Source organism: Chelmon rostratus, chromosome 8 (assembly GCF_017976325.1).
Source record: "Chelmon rostratus isolate fCheRos1 chromosome 8, fCheRos1.pri, whole genome shotgun sequence".
In the NCBI taxonomy this organism is placed as follows: Eukaryota; Metazoa; Chordata; class Actinopteri; order Chaetodontiformes; family Chaetodontidae; genus Chelmon; species Chelmon rostratus.
Genome location: NC_055665.1, coordinates 25080670 through 25097458, shown reverse-complemented (window position 1 = coordinate 25097458; position 16789 = coordinate 25080670). Strand labels below are relative to the sequence as shown.

Sequence of the window (16789 nt, the reverse complement as noted above, 5' to 3'; positions counted from 1 at the left end):
CTTACGCAGGGAAAATTGAGTCCATTGTCCAGGCAAGTGTAATATTTAGTGCGGTTTATTTTACCGTTCAGCAAGCAAGCAAAGAATGATACAGCCTCTCTTGTCCTGGTAAAAAACCATAAACCCTTCCTGGTGCCCACCGATCCTATATGCTTGCCCACCCATATATGTAAATTCACCTGACCTGCCCAAGTTGCCCAGTACCTTCAAAACAAAAGCATTAACAAGTACACAAATTAACGAAAATACTGATACTAATGTTGTAATCAAACTAATTAAACTATATTCTTCATACAAAGCAGCAACAAAATAAATAATAGATATTTAATAATTAAATATTACAAAACAATGAATAGCTCCAACAAACATACAACTTTATTTATACTGTACAATTCCTCACTGTGTTAATTGAATTTCCCATTATGAAGGATAATGTCTTGGCACGACCAGGAATATCAGTCTGTGAATTATTGTTGTTTATTATTGTTATATTGAGTCTAAATCTGGAATATAATTGGCCTACTAAAGCCTATCAAAGACCTGCATTAAGGTTTTAATAATACTGCACTGGGTGATAGTCAGTTTCACAATCATCTTGTCTGGTGCATCCTGTTCTGTTTAGTGATAAATAAACCTTTTCTTCATGAACACTTATGTTAGCCTAAGCTTGAATTTACAGATAGATGGCCAACGGCACAAGTTGCCATCCCATCAAGTCTACAGCTGCCACTAGATCAGGGTTGTTTCCCCTAATACCCCACAAAATCAGCCACGAAAAGCATCAGCTTGACATGACAGCATGAACACTGATCATATCAAACTCTATAGAGGAATCATGCTGCTGACTAAGCAACTCAGGAGGAATAAGTTATGAGTACCAGAGCTGAACATAGAGGGCGCCAACGAGACAATGTTTTAGCAATGTTTTTATCTTGCAAAATGTAATCTTTATACTTGGTCTGCAACATCCAGTCAGTTAGTAAAAGAAGGAAACGTTTTTTTCCTTCATCACTAGTCAGTTGATATTTTCATGATCTAACTATTAGTTGATGTAAGAAGCTGTATTTTTCGCATTTTATTCTTGTCAGTTTCTAAGTTGTGTGTTCTGCACTCTTTGCTAAGCAGCTCGTGGCGTGAAACCCATTTTTCCGACTGCACTTGAAAGCGGCATGACTATAGTGACACAACCGGCAGGAGCAGTCAAGAGTGCAGATCAGCGGAGAGCAGGCACAGCTTCCTGGATGGAAACAAAACGCAGGAGTAGAGCAGACAAATACTAACACACACACACACACAGGCAGGCCGTGCACGAGCGAGCAGGACGTCTGAACATGTTCTGAGTTTTTCCTCCGGCCCGGTACGTGTGTGAGAAAGGCGGCGTCGGGGCGGCGGAGGGATTAGGCGTTGACAGCAGAGGTGATTGTAACAGTAGACTGTTTCAACACATGTGTCACATTAAGAGCACTGCGGCTGTGGATCTGGACTCAGGCTGTTCCTTCACTCAGTGGTCCACTGGAAAGGTAAGTGCTCCACTCTCCTCTGCTCATCTGGCGTTATGTCTGCATCACACGGACCATCCGTTACCAAAAACGTTCACACCTTGTGACATATCACACCGTGAATGCGTCAGAAATTCAATTCTGACCTATCCGTGAATGCAACCTTGAGGGGGATGCAGATGTGTCACACTTCACGTGTGTTCTGCTTGCATGCACTGTAGCAAATATCTATATATGTATATATACATATATAGATATATATCACACTGACCTCAGGGGGCTTGTAGTAAAAATATGGATGTATCACAGCAAACTGACAGTACTTTTAAAGAATGGTACTCTAGGAATAAGCCTTAAATCACAGCTATCTGATTCAGCATCCACCACTCTTGTGTCTGGTTAAACTGATGTACACCAGATGAAGGTTTGCATTTGCACTGTCTTCATGCTGCTGTGTATCAACTTCCTGTGCTCTTGTTTTAGGCTCTCCCCCAAAGACACGCAGGCCACTGGGCCAGAAATCCAGAGAAACAGGACAGGGGGTGAATGCAGCTGTAGAAACGATGCCGTTTAAATTCTGCCACGCGCTGCCCGAGCACAGTCCCAGCTGCCTCCTTCCCAGCACAGTGGCAGTCTGTGTAAACGCAGCAGCAGCAGCTTTTCACCGGGCAGATCTGGTTTTCCGTTCCTGCCTCTCTGGGTAACAATGATGCTTTGATCCCCCTCGTGACTGGAATGCCATCTAGACCTTGATCCGTGAGGACTGCTAATCACAGAATGGCTCCGTACCTAAAGGGAACTGTTTGCACACAGGAGTGTTTTGATTAATGAATAGCCCCCTGCGGTGGAAATTCAAGTTTGAATGTAGACTTCTCAGCTCTAGTTGCTCGTTCGGGGGCAGGGTTTTTGAAGGCTGATACTGACTGTGATCTTCGATTGAAGCTGGGTTGTCAGCATTCTGTATTGATGTTGGATATATTTAAATTTAGTCCTGTCTGCAAAAATTCTGGATGGAAATGCTCCTGAAACATCATTCAGACAATGATCTAGTCCTCAGACTCATTCATGCAAACTTAAATCTGCTCGCTGTTATTTCATTAGAATCAGACAGCCCTGACGTATTGAATTACACAGTTCATAGCCAATTAAAGCGCCTCATATCTGTCATCAAAGGTGGAATAGCACTGATTTACTGTATCTGTTGTTATAAGATTAAAAACACTTCTTATCTATTGACAGCTGGTTACCCAAGTAATCTCAAGTTCCTCTGAACTTTGAATCTGTGCAGGAATGAAAGGCTTTACACTGTTATTAAATACATATTGGAGTTTCCATGCAGCAAAGCTAGCTGAGTGGAAACCTGTTATTTTCCCGTGTTAAACCACGGGGCTGCTTGTGCTCGGGCAGGACAGGCTGACAGCATTGTGGGATGATGACTGCAGCTGGCTCAGCTCGCTGATCTGAAAGCAGCGCAGGAGGAAACACTGTGACAGTGCAGAAATGCCTAACGTACGCAGCTACACGAGCCCAACAATCAGTGATCTGCATGTACGCCGCCGCAGATCGATAGTGCACAATGAAAGAGCGCTCAGTGAAAAATTTAGGACACCGGCGGTGGTGGTGGCCGTATTGACTGAGCCGCTCCAAAGTTTCCTGCCAACTTTAACAGCCTGCTGAAGTTGAGAACATTGTGCGTGGGATAATGTGTGATTTCAACAGCTGCTCAGGCTGCAGAGTGTGTTTTTAACGCTACCGTTTCCTGTGTGACCCTGTTCTGTGTCCAACCACTGTTATCTACAGGATTAATCGCAAATCCCAGATTATGGGGTTATTATTTCTCATGCTTTTTGGGATTGGACAGAACCAAAGGGATGATTTTTGGGTTTGGCGACTTTGCTTTCCTTTAACACCAGATTAAACCTTAATTATCCACCCACCTCTGTCCTGCTGTCCCAAAATATGGACCGAGTGCTTGATGTCTGATTACCAAAGGTGGAAGTCACAGATTACATTTATGTTCGACGCTGTGTTAAACAGTTTTTTGCTTTTTCGTGTTTTTTAACCATGCTGGTCGGTCCACCACTTTCGTCCAGACTGAAATATCTCAACAAATACGGCATGATGGGCACAAAAGTGTGTGCAGAAATTCATGGTCCCTAGAGTGTGAATCCTGATGAGTCTGGTCATTCCCTGACTTTTCCTCTAGTTTGCATCTAAAGTGAAATTTCACAACTGAACGGATTGCTGTGAAATTTGATACACAAATGCCTGCACCCCTCAGGATGAACTGTAATGACTCCAGTGATCCTCTGACTTGTCATATAACCTCAGCTGTCTTTAGTTCTACCTGGCAAATTTCAGCTTGCTAAGGTGATGAATATGTCGAACTTTATAACTGCCTAACATCAGACAGTGGAACTATCGCTTGATCAAAAATGATAAATTGTCCAATTATTTGGTTTATGACCAAATGCCTGCAGAATTACTGACATTCCCATCATCCACAGCTTTGTGTTCAGTGGTACTTGGCAAATGATGGCATACTAACACTCTCGACTAAGATGGTGAACACTCTAAGCATTTTATCTGCGTAACATCAGCACTTTAGCATTATCATCATCGGCATGTTAGCATGCTGGTGTTAGCATTCAGCTCAAAGCACTGCTTTGCTACTGTGCAAGTAGGCCGAGGCCTTCAGCCTCACAGTGCTGCTAGCAAGGCTGTAGTCTCTTGTGAGATTTCACACTGAAAACATTCATTTGACCCTTTTTTTTGTTTACATCTTTGCCTTTGTAGAAATTTGAAGAAATTTTCTCATCAGCTGAAAATCAGAACACTGAGCTAAAAAAAGGACATTTTTCTATCTCCTGTAATTAGGATAAGATAAGATAAGATCAACTTTATGAAACCCCAGCTGGGGAAATTTGGTGTTACAGGCAGCATCAATAAAAATAGCAAATAGGTAAGGCAATGTATATGTGTGTGTATATATATATATATATATATATATATATATATATATATATATATATATACACACACACATGTCACAGTGGAAATAAAGATATATATGCATATATATATGCATAGTGTAGTATTGAATGAAAAAGGAATGTAATATTGCACAGGTTATAGCATGTATGAGGTAATTTTGCTCAATGTTGATGTTACATGCTAAACAAAATAGCTTGCACACTCAGTTCTTCCTGTCATGAAGAACGAGAAGCTGGTCAATGTCTGTTATTTCTTCACTTATGGAGAAATAACAGACATGATGAGAAATCGATCATACTTATATAATTGCACATTATTATAACTGACTTCCTGCACCATGCTTTTAACAAGGCAGTTTTCCACAATGACTAATTCGTCTCCCAGGTAACAAGGCAATGACAGTGTGTTGCTTCAGGGAGAGGTGAAGTCATCACAGCTGGTATACCAGTTACCAGAACAGACGACGGGTTTCCAGACACAGGGTGCAGTGAAAGCCTGGCAGTGATTGTGTCAACTGTAACAAAGAGGAAGAAAACTGTGGCACCTACAGCCAGATGAATTCTGTTTCTGCTTTCAGGAACATGGTGGCTGTAGCTCCTCTCGGTCCCCAGCAGAAGGGCTAGAGGCAGCCTGATTCCTCCCTCCTTCCCTCCCTGCATGCCTCGCCCCGACATGGCCAGCAGGAGTCCCACCATGAGCCAGGAAGCCGGGGATTCGGCACCGGGGATCCCCGAGGCCGGCGCTAACCCTGAACCGGGGCCTGAGGTGTTCTGCAAGTTGTGCCTCAGCGAGCAACCATCTGCAGCCACCAGGGAGCTGCAGAGCTGCAACTGTGTCTTCTGCATGGCGGTGAGACACATTACGCCACACAGTCACAGTCGAAAATGCTCATATCCAGGTGTTTTTAGAGCAGGTCAGGTTTGCAACAGGACACGTTAGCTGCTGTGGAAATCAAACCTTTTCAGGGCTCCGGACTGCAAGCATTTAGAGTAAAGTAATTCTGGTGTTAGAAAGGTTTTGTGTCTGTCTGTACTTCCGTCCATACAGGCACGCTCCCTCGCACCCGTCCACGTGAGCTTTCGCCATCATTGTATTTTACAGAAAGCCTAGGATGCCAGATCTATTTTCCAATGAAGAGCTATAACCAAATGACAAATTGTCACTGTACACAGCAGTGATAGCAGCTACAATATGAACTCTCTCCAGGCGGCTGTCAGAGCCTGAGCTCTGTTACTTCAGTGGAGCACTTGAGAAACTTCCTCTGAAACACCTCGATGTTTTTGTGTGGATAGACACATAACAAGGAATCTAACAGTGGACTAATACATACAGAGTGATACTAATGGAAAAAAAAAACTAAACAAATCCTCTTTTCCCAACAGAGATACTGTTGTTCTACCACAGCCTCTGTCCCAGTAAGAAAGGAAGACGCTATAGTTTTAACACCAAGTTTAAACTTTTTTTTATCAATCGATGGTTTTCATAATATCTGGATTTAGGGGGTGCTGCAGCAAGACATGGAAAATGACTTTCTCTTACAGCACCACTTCACTCTGTGACTTTTTCCTTTAAAATAGTAATATTCTTTCTGTGGACTGTCTATTTATTATTATCAATGTGTTATTATGTGTCGCATTACATGTCGATTTACGTGGTGCTCCTACATTTTGTGCTGGGGCGTCCAAAATCTTCAGCAGTTATCACCAGTGCTGCTAGTGGAAAAACGCGGCTGCCAGGCTATATTTAGATTGTCTTGAAAATGCAAGTATGCTTATCCTACTCGTATTACTCATGCTTTTACTGTCCTTCTGTAGGCGGTGAAGATTTCACAAAAGTGATCAACAGCAAACTTTTCTTTGGGCAATTTAGGCAAATTTCCAAGGTTTAAATGACTTGGAATAGGATGCTCCTCTTTATTGCAGCACTGCTTCCTGTGTTACGATCTTAAAATTGATCTCTTTATGAGCAAATCGTGCCTATTGCAGCTTTAGTGAAATGGAGTGGTTTCAACACAGGGTTTGCTTTCCCTCACATTTACTTTCCTTGTCTTGTCCTTAGAAATTGACTGATTTATTAAAGCTGCTGAACTCAGAAACATTTCTTGTGAGCTTTTTCAGTCCTTTTATGAGAGAAGAAGTGCCTATACTAGAATACAGAGCAGTATTATTTATAACAGAAGTACAGGGGTCTACCAGGCCTGCCTGGCATATCGAAACTGAGATGTTGGTGTTATTCCCTGACACACACAGGCTGCTAGATCGTGGCAGGTGTTATATCTCTGTCCATGCTCGCCAAGTTGTAAGTGTTGCACGCACAAGGTCACACAGATAAAACACACACACGTACACGGTGTCACGGGGGAAGAGGGAGGGACATGGATACATTAAACCCTGCTTATCAGTTGGACTTCATTTTATAAACGTGATGTATCTCACTCACTCTGCTTCCAGAGCACAGACTATGGCTTGTGTTGTTTTTTTCCAGCTCAGTTTGTGGATGAACAGTGCATCATGCCGCATGAGGAAGTTCATGATAAGTTTGCATGTAAGAGTGAGCCTGTAAACGTGTGCCAGACTTCTCTGATAATCGGTTTTTCATCTTCCTCAGAAAAGTGACTTGTAAATGTTTTTATTTTCTGTTCCTCAAAACTGTCTGCCATTGCGCAATGTTTACATAGTTCCTCCTACCGGTCCACGCTTCATGGCTGAGGCAGCATATGACTTTTGACGTGTGAATGCTGATAAGACCTCATGTTTATGTAGCATTTAGTTTGCCCTGTTTACACAAAAGCTTTTCTTCTGCTTCGTGCTTCAGTCATTTGTTGATGCGTTGTGTGTTCACATTATTTTTCACGCTGGGTGGAAAGTAAAGATAATATGTATTATGATGCTGTATATTGGACTTGACATTTGAGATGCATTATAGTACATTTCTCCCTGCTAATGCTGCTGTGTTGTTCCTCTCTGCAGTGTCTGCAGCAGTATGTTCAGCTGGCCATCATGGAGGGTGGGGGTGCACCCATCACCTGCCCAGATATGGCCTGCCAAAAGACTGGAGTGCTATCGGACTCTGAGGTATGCCCCGTTTCAAACCAATGATATGTAGGTCATGAGTGAAACCAAGAAAAGCAAAGCGTCTTCAGAGGCCATGGAATACAAAAATAATGTTGGTGCACACACATGTACGAAACTAAAGACCTGTTGTAGCCTCTTTACACTGTGGGTGTTGCCGAGGTGACTGGCTACACCGTTTTGTTTATTGTCCCAACACTGCAGGCAAACTTCTAAAGAAATCTTTCACCCTTGTGGTTTTCGGATTGTGTGAGCTGGATTAGCCAGTATGAAGCGTATCCGGCCCTAATGACATTTCTGAGGAAATTCCTGCTTTTGAGCGTGAAGAGTGAAATGAGGCATCGTGAGCAGTCAGACAGAAAGTGAAACTCCATGAGCTGTAACACATCATCAATACCACACAGTAAACAAGTCAGAGGCCAAGCTTAAACTGCTAATTCACAAACAAATGGATATTCTGCTCCTCAGTCCCTCATTTGCAGTGTTTTTTCTGGTCTTAACATGACTGCAATAAGGCACTTATTGTCAGAAAAGCCTCTTTAACCACCGCGCATTGGCCTTCCATTTGAATTCAAATTGATTCGATTGTAGAGTTTCTATCCTCTATTATCCAGCAGTGAAATGAAGCAGATGTTGCGCACAAAATATATTACTGGGTGGAAACAACATGAACAATAAGTTGTTTTAATACTAATTTCAGTCTCTCTTTAGCCTTGAAAGATTTGAGAAATAAAGAATTTTCTCAAGCTTGCTGCTCTTCAACTATTTGCAACTGTAAGCTCACATCAATTTAAGCAAATGTCTTCAGCATTTTCTGACCTTTCTCATTGGTCGTATGCTAATGTCATCTTGCAGCCTTTACTAGGACATAAAAACTGCATTTTAACTAACTAGCTGCAGCCTTTTTTTTTTTTTTCATTTAGAAAATGTCGCAATCAACATCCCTTTTTCTCTCTGTGGTTGTTTACTAACTACTGAGGTTTCTTAGAAATAGCAGTTGCTAGGTGACCAGTTGGTCCTGGATGACCTTTGATGTATCAGCTTCTCAGCAACCACACAAAATGTTATTCTTGACCACCGTGTATTTTTGCATTTATCCATCAGGGTTTGAAAGAGATGCCAGATTTTTCATACTTCCTGTGTTGTGTCCAAATGCGCGACTGAAGCCCCTCTCTGTGTGTGTGATTGCAGATAGCTAGCTTGGCCTCAGAGGATCGGGCAGAGCTGCATCGACGTCTGAAGTTTGAGAGAGGTAGGTAGAGCACTGAGCACGCTCGTGACTGTTGACAGGCAGTGGGCTATTTCAGGTCGCACCTCAGCTGGTGGCATTACGATAAGCAGCAGAGCACAGAGCTGAGCTTCACATGCCTGGGATATTGTGTGGCCTGGTGCCCTTTCTTCTGGTCCAGTCTTACCCTGGAGGTTACTGAAACTGTGCCTTTAATAAACCAAACATCACCAGCAGGAACTCAATAACAAATGCTGCAGGAGGTCCATGTTCCTGTTATGTTAAATTTACACATGGCAAACAGAGGTTAGTTTGCCTTGTTGCTGTATTGGTCTTTTCCAGCTGTGCAGTAAGGATGCAGTGTGAAGCCAATCATAGTTATTGTTTACTCTGGCCATAAATCATAAGACTCATAATATTAGAGGCATAAAGGAGTGCACAGTACAGAATGTTTTGCAACAAGGTTTCCCTTCTCTTATGATTCACAATGAAAGTATGAGCCGGTGAGCTGAGTCATATTACGAACGCTTCAGTTTTGTTTTGATTGTGAAACAGATGTATTTCTTGTAAACATTTTCAGTTGAATTCTTGTCCTTCTGTGCTCATTAACTCCTTTGAAGGTTGTTGCCTTTATGGATAGCCGATCAGACATGAGTACCCCACCTTTGTTGCATGTTTTCAGCCATGCTGACCAGAGATGGCACTGTCAGTCCAGCACTTTGGTCTGGATGGAGATACCGTTTTTGAATATTGAAGGGATTGCCATGAAATTTGGTACGTTCACATCCCCCTCAGGATAGTAACAGAGGTAATCAGGTAAAACCTTGTGTGTAAAACCCACAGGTCCAGATACAGACAAGCACAAACAGGACCTACGCATGCATTAATGTAGCAAAGCTTGTAGCAAGAGGGCCAGGAGCAGAACTGGCTCCAGACTCTGTAGCGACAGTGCTAATGTCAACATGTTAATGCTTTAGACTAAGATGGTGGAAATGGTAAACAGCCTCACAGAGCCTCTGGAGTGTCTTTTGTCAGTAGTTTGAGCTTCTTTGTCTGTTCAGTTTTGTTTTGCTGTCAAAGTTTGGTGCTATCAGCACTGAATCTGATGCCCAGTTAGAGTGCACAGTTAGTATTGTAAGGGGAGATTTATTTTGTACATGACCTTATTTTACAAATGTTGTTGGGGTGAGTAATTACATATATACTGTGTATATATGCTGTGCTTTTACTTTACCCTCATTCCATAACTAACCAGTTAAGAGTTAATGCTAAGAGAAACCAGCATTAATGGATTCTCTTTAGGGCTGCACGCTTTCATTCTCATCTGCTGACTTGTTTTTCTCGTCCACAGTTCAAAACCCAAACATATTCAGTGATATAACAGAAAAAGCACCAAATCCTCACATATCAGAAGCTGGAACCAGTGAATGTTTTGCTTTTTAGTTTGAGAAATTACATGATTTATTAGCACAGTTTTCTGTTGATTGAGGACTGAAGTACTTGTCAAACTGCTTTGTGTTCCAACATGCAAAGCAACTTTTCTTAAGCTTCCTCCAGGTCAGATCAGTAGTATTACTGATTGTACAGATGCTGCTGACACAGATAGTATTGCTAGTATTACTTGGGTTTAGAATATAACAAAACATGCTTTCTGCAGGAGTGAAGTTGGACCCCAGTAAAGCCTGGTGTCCGGTGCTGGAATGCCAGGCGGTGTGCAGCCTGCAGCCGAGCACCGAAGGCCGGCCCGCCGCTGTGCCGTGCCCGACCTGCCGCGCCGTCTTCTGCTCCGGATGCAGAGGGCCCTGGCAGGACGGCCATACCTGCCCTGAGCGCCAGCCCATGATGTCACCGTCACCCTCTCGTGACAGCAGGTCAGTCAGCCACCCACTGCCTGCAGCCACAGAGTCTGAGCTGCACTTTGAAAATGATACTGTGCTGAAAACAGGATGAGTGTGTTAGTTCAGGACACCGAGGAGCCTACAAAGAAACACTTGTGACTGCTGTAAACAAGCTGGTAACTGAGTCATAATTGCATTAGTGCGGTTTAGTCATTCTTCAGTTTAACCTATAAAGGTGAGGAGATGTTTATTAGGTTTTTAAGATATTGTGTGTATCACCTTTAACTGTTCCATTGTTTTAATTTAAAATCCCATCCTTCCATTTCATATTTAAAGCTGACAGTTATTGTGGCAGGATATTTACATTAAGTGGATTGTACAAGTGATGTGTAGTTCCTCATCTCCTAGTAGAGGCCCTGACTTGAATATAAACAGCATTTCAGGGTTAATAGCTTGATATCCCTCAGCAGTGCCCTCTGTGCCGTCCCTTTTTGTACAGCCACGTTACTGTGCTGCTCCGAGCTGGGGCTCTGCCAGACTGACTGATGTCATTGGGGAGTCACTGACTTATATTGGAATTCCATTGTCTCTGTGCCAAAGGGAGGAGGGAGGTGGGCACCGAGCCAGTCAGTTCACTGTACAGAAGGAGCCTGTGCACTGCAGTGAAGCGGCGGTCTCTGCAGTGTGCTCTGGAGGATGGAGCAGGAGCATCAACTTAAAGTTTGAACTTGAGAGCATGGTATTCATTCGCCTCAGCCAGCAGGATTAGTCATCAAACAGTCTTGTTGTACCAGGGCTGTAGGCAGTATCATGGAAAACCTGTGGGTTTTGATGGAATTGAATTCATTTTATCGGCCCACATAAGAATCTAATCTCCTCTAATGTAGTCTTGTGTCAAAGTCATCTCTGCACTCGCCCGAAAATCTTACCGAAATGCCATTTAGTTTTCATTTGATTATTCAGTTTGACACTCATGTCGTTTGTTTGGGAGGGTTTGTGATTTTTCTTAGTGCATCAGCAGCGAGTGACCTATCTGGCATTCTTAACCCCACCTGAAAAGCACTGACTGACTGACTTCATTGTTTTTCCAACAGGGAACCAGCGAATCACTGAAGTGGGCAATACTTAAAGCTGCTTTAATCAATATTTTTGTATTAGCAATGGGAGAAATGAGTATGTATAATGTGAAAGGAATTACTTGTAAAGCCGAACCCACAGAGAAAAATCACTCTTTTTCTTTATATTATTTGGGTTTAAGGCCCACATCTTTTCTGTTCGGCACCAAATGGCAAATAAAGTTAGCAGCTAGCAGTGACGCCAGACAAAGAGTGAGATGTTTCCCTCAGGTGGTGCAGACCAAATCAGAGCTAACAGGAGGGTGAATATAGGATTTACATTCGTCAGGTGGTCAGACATGTGATTCCAAATGACTGCTAGTAATGCTGTGTGTCTGCAGGATGTGTGAATAGGCAATTGTTTGCTAACTAGTTAGCCATAACAACTATATAAGATGTTTTCATGTCATGATGAGATGCTGAATCTAAAAAATGTCATAATCAGCCTTGTACATTTTGTTTAAATTGTAGAATGTAAACCACTCAGGCTGTTGAAGCCCTCAAACATGACTTTGGGGTTTTTAGTGGTAACCATGGCCCTTTGTTATACTCCTTCTTTCATAACTCTGAATCCCATTATAGTTAACCCAGTTCAAAGTCAGCACTGACCCTTAACTCTGCTGCTAAATAAAGATTTTTACACTCTGCCTGGAGACTCTTGAGGCTCGCATGGCTTCATACAACATGGCCCCGTTAACGGCATGCCTGATATCTGTGCTGTGTCCTTCTCCCGGCACGCAGAGCCCGCGCCGACAGCGACTCTGACATGCCCATCAAGCAGTGTCCTATGTGTGGTATCTACATCGAGAGGAACCAGGGCTGTGCACAGATGCTGTGTAAGAGCTGCAAACACACCTTCTGCTGGTACTGCCTGCAGAATCTGGATGTGAGTCTCCCCTGCTACCCAGCTCACAGATGTGATGCATGGTTTTGATCCCAAGCTGAAAAATTTACCGCTGCCAAGCCACCTGTTTAGATTCCACCTACACTTTTATAGCCAAGCGGTACACACCATCTCAGCCTCTGCTTCACTATCTTGAGTTTGAATGTCATTGGTGATTGCTGTATTGTGGTTTTCGTGTCTTGACGTGTCACTTTTGTAATCGCAGGGTGACATTTTCCTGAGGCATTATGATAAGGGACCGTGCAGAAACAAGCTGGGACACTCCAGGGCCTCGGTCATGTGGAACAGAACGCAGGTGAGGCCATTCAGCAGACAGCAGAGTAGGGACACAGTACTAATTTCAGGGTTGTGGTGACTCTGCCACTGTCTGAACGGATAAGCCTCCAGGGCCACTCATCTGTGGGTGGTAAGTTCTTTCATGCATGGGTTTGATTTTAGTAAAACTGTGCCATCACTCTACACGGATTGGACGTTAAAGATTTTGGACTGCATCCCAGCAGCGCTGTTTGGCTGTCGATTCAGTTAGTCTCTGTTGAAATACTCTACAGTGAGGACATTATAGGAACACACACAGGACAGTTCAACTTCCCATCTGACATTTATTGAAAATTTTAACAAAAGCTGAAAACAGAGCGTAGCTCAACTCTCATTCATCAGGCTTGGAAACGTTTGTCAGCTTTGCTCAGTTCACCAGCTGCTACTTTTAATGGCTAATACCATAAAGTGTGTGTTAGCTCCTTGTTGTTTTCCACCAGTGTGACTAAACAGTCCTTTATCAGACATTAAGGTGAACTAATCCAAGCACTAATCTCAAATCCCTGCCCTGTAATGACGTCGTCCATTCAACAAAGCGATTGCAACTGGCCGCCAAACCTACTTTCTTTCCACTTCCCCGCTCTGATGCCATTATCACATGATTGGTATCAAGTTTGCAGTGAACCTCCTGATAATGTCTTGGAGTGTCTGCATTGCTAAATGCCTGGAGAGTGGAAGTACAATGGTATAATTGTTCCTTGCAAAACAACTCATGACAGGCTTGGTTACACCCTTGCCTAACAGGTCCAATAACTTTTACAATCATCACGAATTCCTCTGCCTCTGTAACTCCCTCTCAGCAGCCTCTAAACACTGCTATAGAGGTATTACATTTACAGTGTACAGGATACATTTGAATGCACATTGTCTAAATTTAGACTTAGATAGGTGACTATACTGATCGATAGATATATAGATACGTGGCCAAAAACATCTCACTTCCCCTGCCATAGCTGTTAACATGCTGCTGTAACAGTGCACTGTCAGTCAAAAGAGCATTCGTGACGTAGGACAATAATGTGGGGCAACAAGGCCCGGCTCATGGTCGGCATTCCAGGTCATCCCACAGGTGCTGGATGGGGTCAATGCTCTCTGCGTGTGAAGTTCTTCCATACCTAACTTGGAAAACCATGTTCTTTGAGGGGCCAAGGGAATGGGCCAAGCATAGACTGTTTCCACAAAGCTGGACACACACTCTTGTCTAAGATATCATTGTATATTGTATGTAGCATGAACATCCCCATTCATTAGAGCTAAGCAGCCTCCCCCAAACCATAAAGAACAGTATGAGAGGAAATGTACACAGAAATATGTGGCCAGTGTGTCCATACACTTTGAGCTATGTAACGTCAAACTACATGTTGCACAGTATTGGAAGTATAAAAATGTTGTAATTGTCAAATGAATAGTGTTAAGTTAATATTCTTTTTTGTACCATGAAGCCCCTAATTCCATAAAGCCTTACAGTATTACATCTTATGATTGTATATGTTATAAAAGGCAGCGTAGAGGCTGATAGAGGCTGCCAGCCTTTCTCAGCAACAGTCTCATTTGTTTAAAGTAATTATGCCAAGGTATCAAAATAAATATTGTACCACTAACGTATGTACATATATCACCAGTTATTTAATACATTTGGTTGCATTGTCGCCTGTTTGATATGATTGTATTTAATCATTCTAACAGAATTTTTTTTGACCACTTGGGGGCAGTGGAACAAGCTGTAAACACAATACTGTCATGTTATCACCTGTTGGTGTGGCTGATGTTTTAGCCTAATTATACATCCAGCACACACAGAGCAATAGTATTCATTTTGAGTTCATGAATGTCAAATATTCACTCTGCCTTTCACTCTGTTTTGCTCTGGACCCACTCCTGAGGAAAATATCCAGCTCTTCAGCTGCTAAATGCTTCACTGTGTTCACCAGCTAGTTGCAAGTTGTAGTTGTAAACTTTGTTTACTGTTTAGTGCAGGGTAGGTAGTGTGCTGTGATTATATACACAGATGATGAAAGTGGTCAGAAAATCAGAACAATGAGCTGAACGATGCTAAAAATGCTGTCTGTAGAGCTGAGTGGACCTGCAGAGTCAGGTGATAATTCTCTGTGGGTTCATCACTGAAAGCAAACACCTTTCCCGTTACACATAGACAGTTTATCCATTGTGAACATGGCTTAGTGCAGCTTTAAAGATGTTACCTTGTCCTTCAGGTGGTGGGTATCCTGGTGGGGGTCAGCATCATCGTGCTGGTGACCTCTCCGCTGCTCCTGCTGGCCTCGCCGTGCATCCTGTGCTGCGTCTGCAAGCCCTGCAGCGGGAGGAAGAAGAAGAAGAGGAAGAAGGACCTCAGCCAGCCAGACTCCTCCACTTCATAGCAGCTCCCCCCTCTCAGCAGCCTGGCCCAGGATCACTCCGCAAACCTCACGATGCCCAAGGAAAAGCAAGAGAGTACAGGTGTTGCACAGTGGACTAAATAAAGACTAAAGCTGTGGAACAATGGAGTACGTTTTCATGACTCCACAGACTGGAAGCCTTGTCAGTGGTTCAGTAATGTCGTCCGGCTCAACAAGTGCAGATTTTCATCTTTAAGCTCTGTGAGAGAGCTGCCCAAAAACTGTTCTTCAGCTACAGGAGTGTGGACTTTATGTTGTGGAAGTGTAAATATGAGGAGAATGAATGTAAGTAGCTCACGTTGTTGTTTTTAGATGCACAACAGGTAGTACAGCGAAGGCGGCGGCTTTCCTGGACAAAATTTTTGTCATCACCCTCCTCTCTCTCTCTCCCTCTCTATCTATATATCTCTCTCTCTCACACACACATGCAATTTAAAGTGCAATGCCACCCTCATGTGCCAAACGTCATGATGCCAAACCAGAGGTGTTAGGTGCTCAAGTGCCTCACTCTACAGTGCCTGGTGCTTGGTTGTATTTGTTTTGCCTTCCATCTTTATCTTATGCAAAAATTTTAGCATTATGAAAGTGGGCAACCATCGGGATAACACAGGGTTGTAAATCCCTTAACAATGCAAAACATCCTTTCATTATGGGAGAAGGAAACGGCATCATGTGTGCACTGTATATTCTGTACTGCTATGAAATATAACAGGGCTTCAATGGTGCACAGAGAACTTTCCTTCTGCAAATGTTTGTCGTTTCCACCTGTTTCCAGACCAAAGGTTCTAAAGGATAATGTGTACTTTTCTAAAGTGTGTATTTATGGGTTATGTGTGTATGGTATCCTGTTATAATTTCTACGTTTCTGTTGATGTTTCTGCATCAGATATTTTATAAAAGCACCATTGTAATTGAAATAAACTCGCATCAGATGGTTTTGCGTTTGCTAGTGACATTTATCATTTTGTCGCTCATTGCTTCACTTTTGTCCCTGCAAAAAGGTCACAAGGAGAGAGCCCATGGAAGTTGGCACAGCAGGAGTGCAAATGTATTGTTGTTCTCACTGTATGGATCAAGATTTACTGCCTACTTAGTGAGAACAGGCATGTTAAAACTTGCTTGAAATTGCTTCTTTAAGTGAAATATATCTGCTACTGATACAAATAGTCGTTCCTTTTTTTATCAAGGCAAGTTTATTTGAATAGACATGAAATGCATTCAGACAATTATATATGAAACATAAGACAATATGAAAAGATGCATAGAAATATGATTTAAAAAGAGCAAAATAAAGTAGAACCTAAACATAGAATAAGATTAAACAGGAGGATAAATTGCAGTGCATTTCCAATCTACCACATCTTATTATTATTATTATTCCTGACTGTTAAAATATTGAAAACAACTAAACATTTCCTGAAAACTCCAC

General features: G+C 42.6%; 1 protein-coding gene across 2 annotated transcripts; it reads left to right on the top strand.

The window, feature by feature from the left end:
- Window positions 1-1199: 1199 nt before the first annotated feature.
- rnf144b (ring finger protein 144B) lies at window positions 1200-16313 on the top strand. Of its 2 annotated transcripts, XM_041942676.1 has the most exons (9): window positions 1200-1520; window positions 1983-2199; window positions 5071-5342; window positions 7463-7567; window positions 8756-8816; window positions 10450-10663; window positions 12487-12631; window positions 12855-12944; window positions 15178-16313. In XM_041942676.1, exons 3-9 carry the CDS (start codon window positions 5151-5153, stop codon window positions 15340-15342), a joined length of 972 nt encoding a protein of 323 aa, XP_041798610.1. In that variant the 5' UTR covers window positions 1200-1520; window positions 1983-2199; window positions 5071-5150; the 3' UTR covers window positions 15343-16313. The 2 variants fall into 2 exon arrangements, with proteins under 2 accessions (XP_041798610.1, XP_041798609.1); XM_041942675.1 differs by lacking the exon at window positions 1983-2199.
- The last annotated feature ends 476 nt before the right edge of the window (window positions 16314-16789 follow it).

Coding starts and splice junctions, on each gene's coding strand:
- rnf144b (XM_041942675.1), top strand. CDS start 5,151: ATGCCTCGCCCCGACATGGCCAGCAGGAGTCCCACCATGAGCCAGGAA. Junction 5,343..7,462: donor ACTGTGTCTTCTGCATGGCG/GTGAGACACATT, acceptor TCCTCTCTGCAG/TGTCTGCAGCAGTATGTTCA. Junction 10,664..12,486: donor TCACCCTCTCGTGACAGCAG/GTCAGTCAGCCA, acceptor CCCGGCACGCAG/AGCCCGCGCCGACAGCGACT.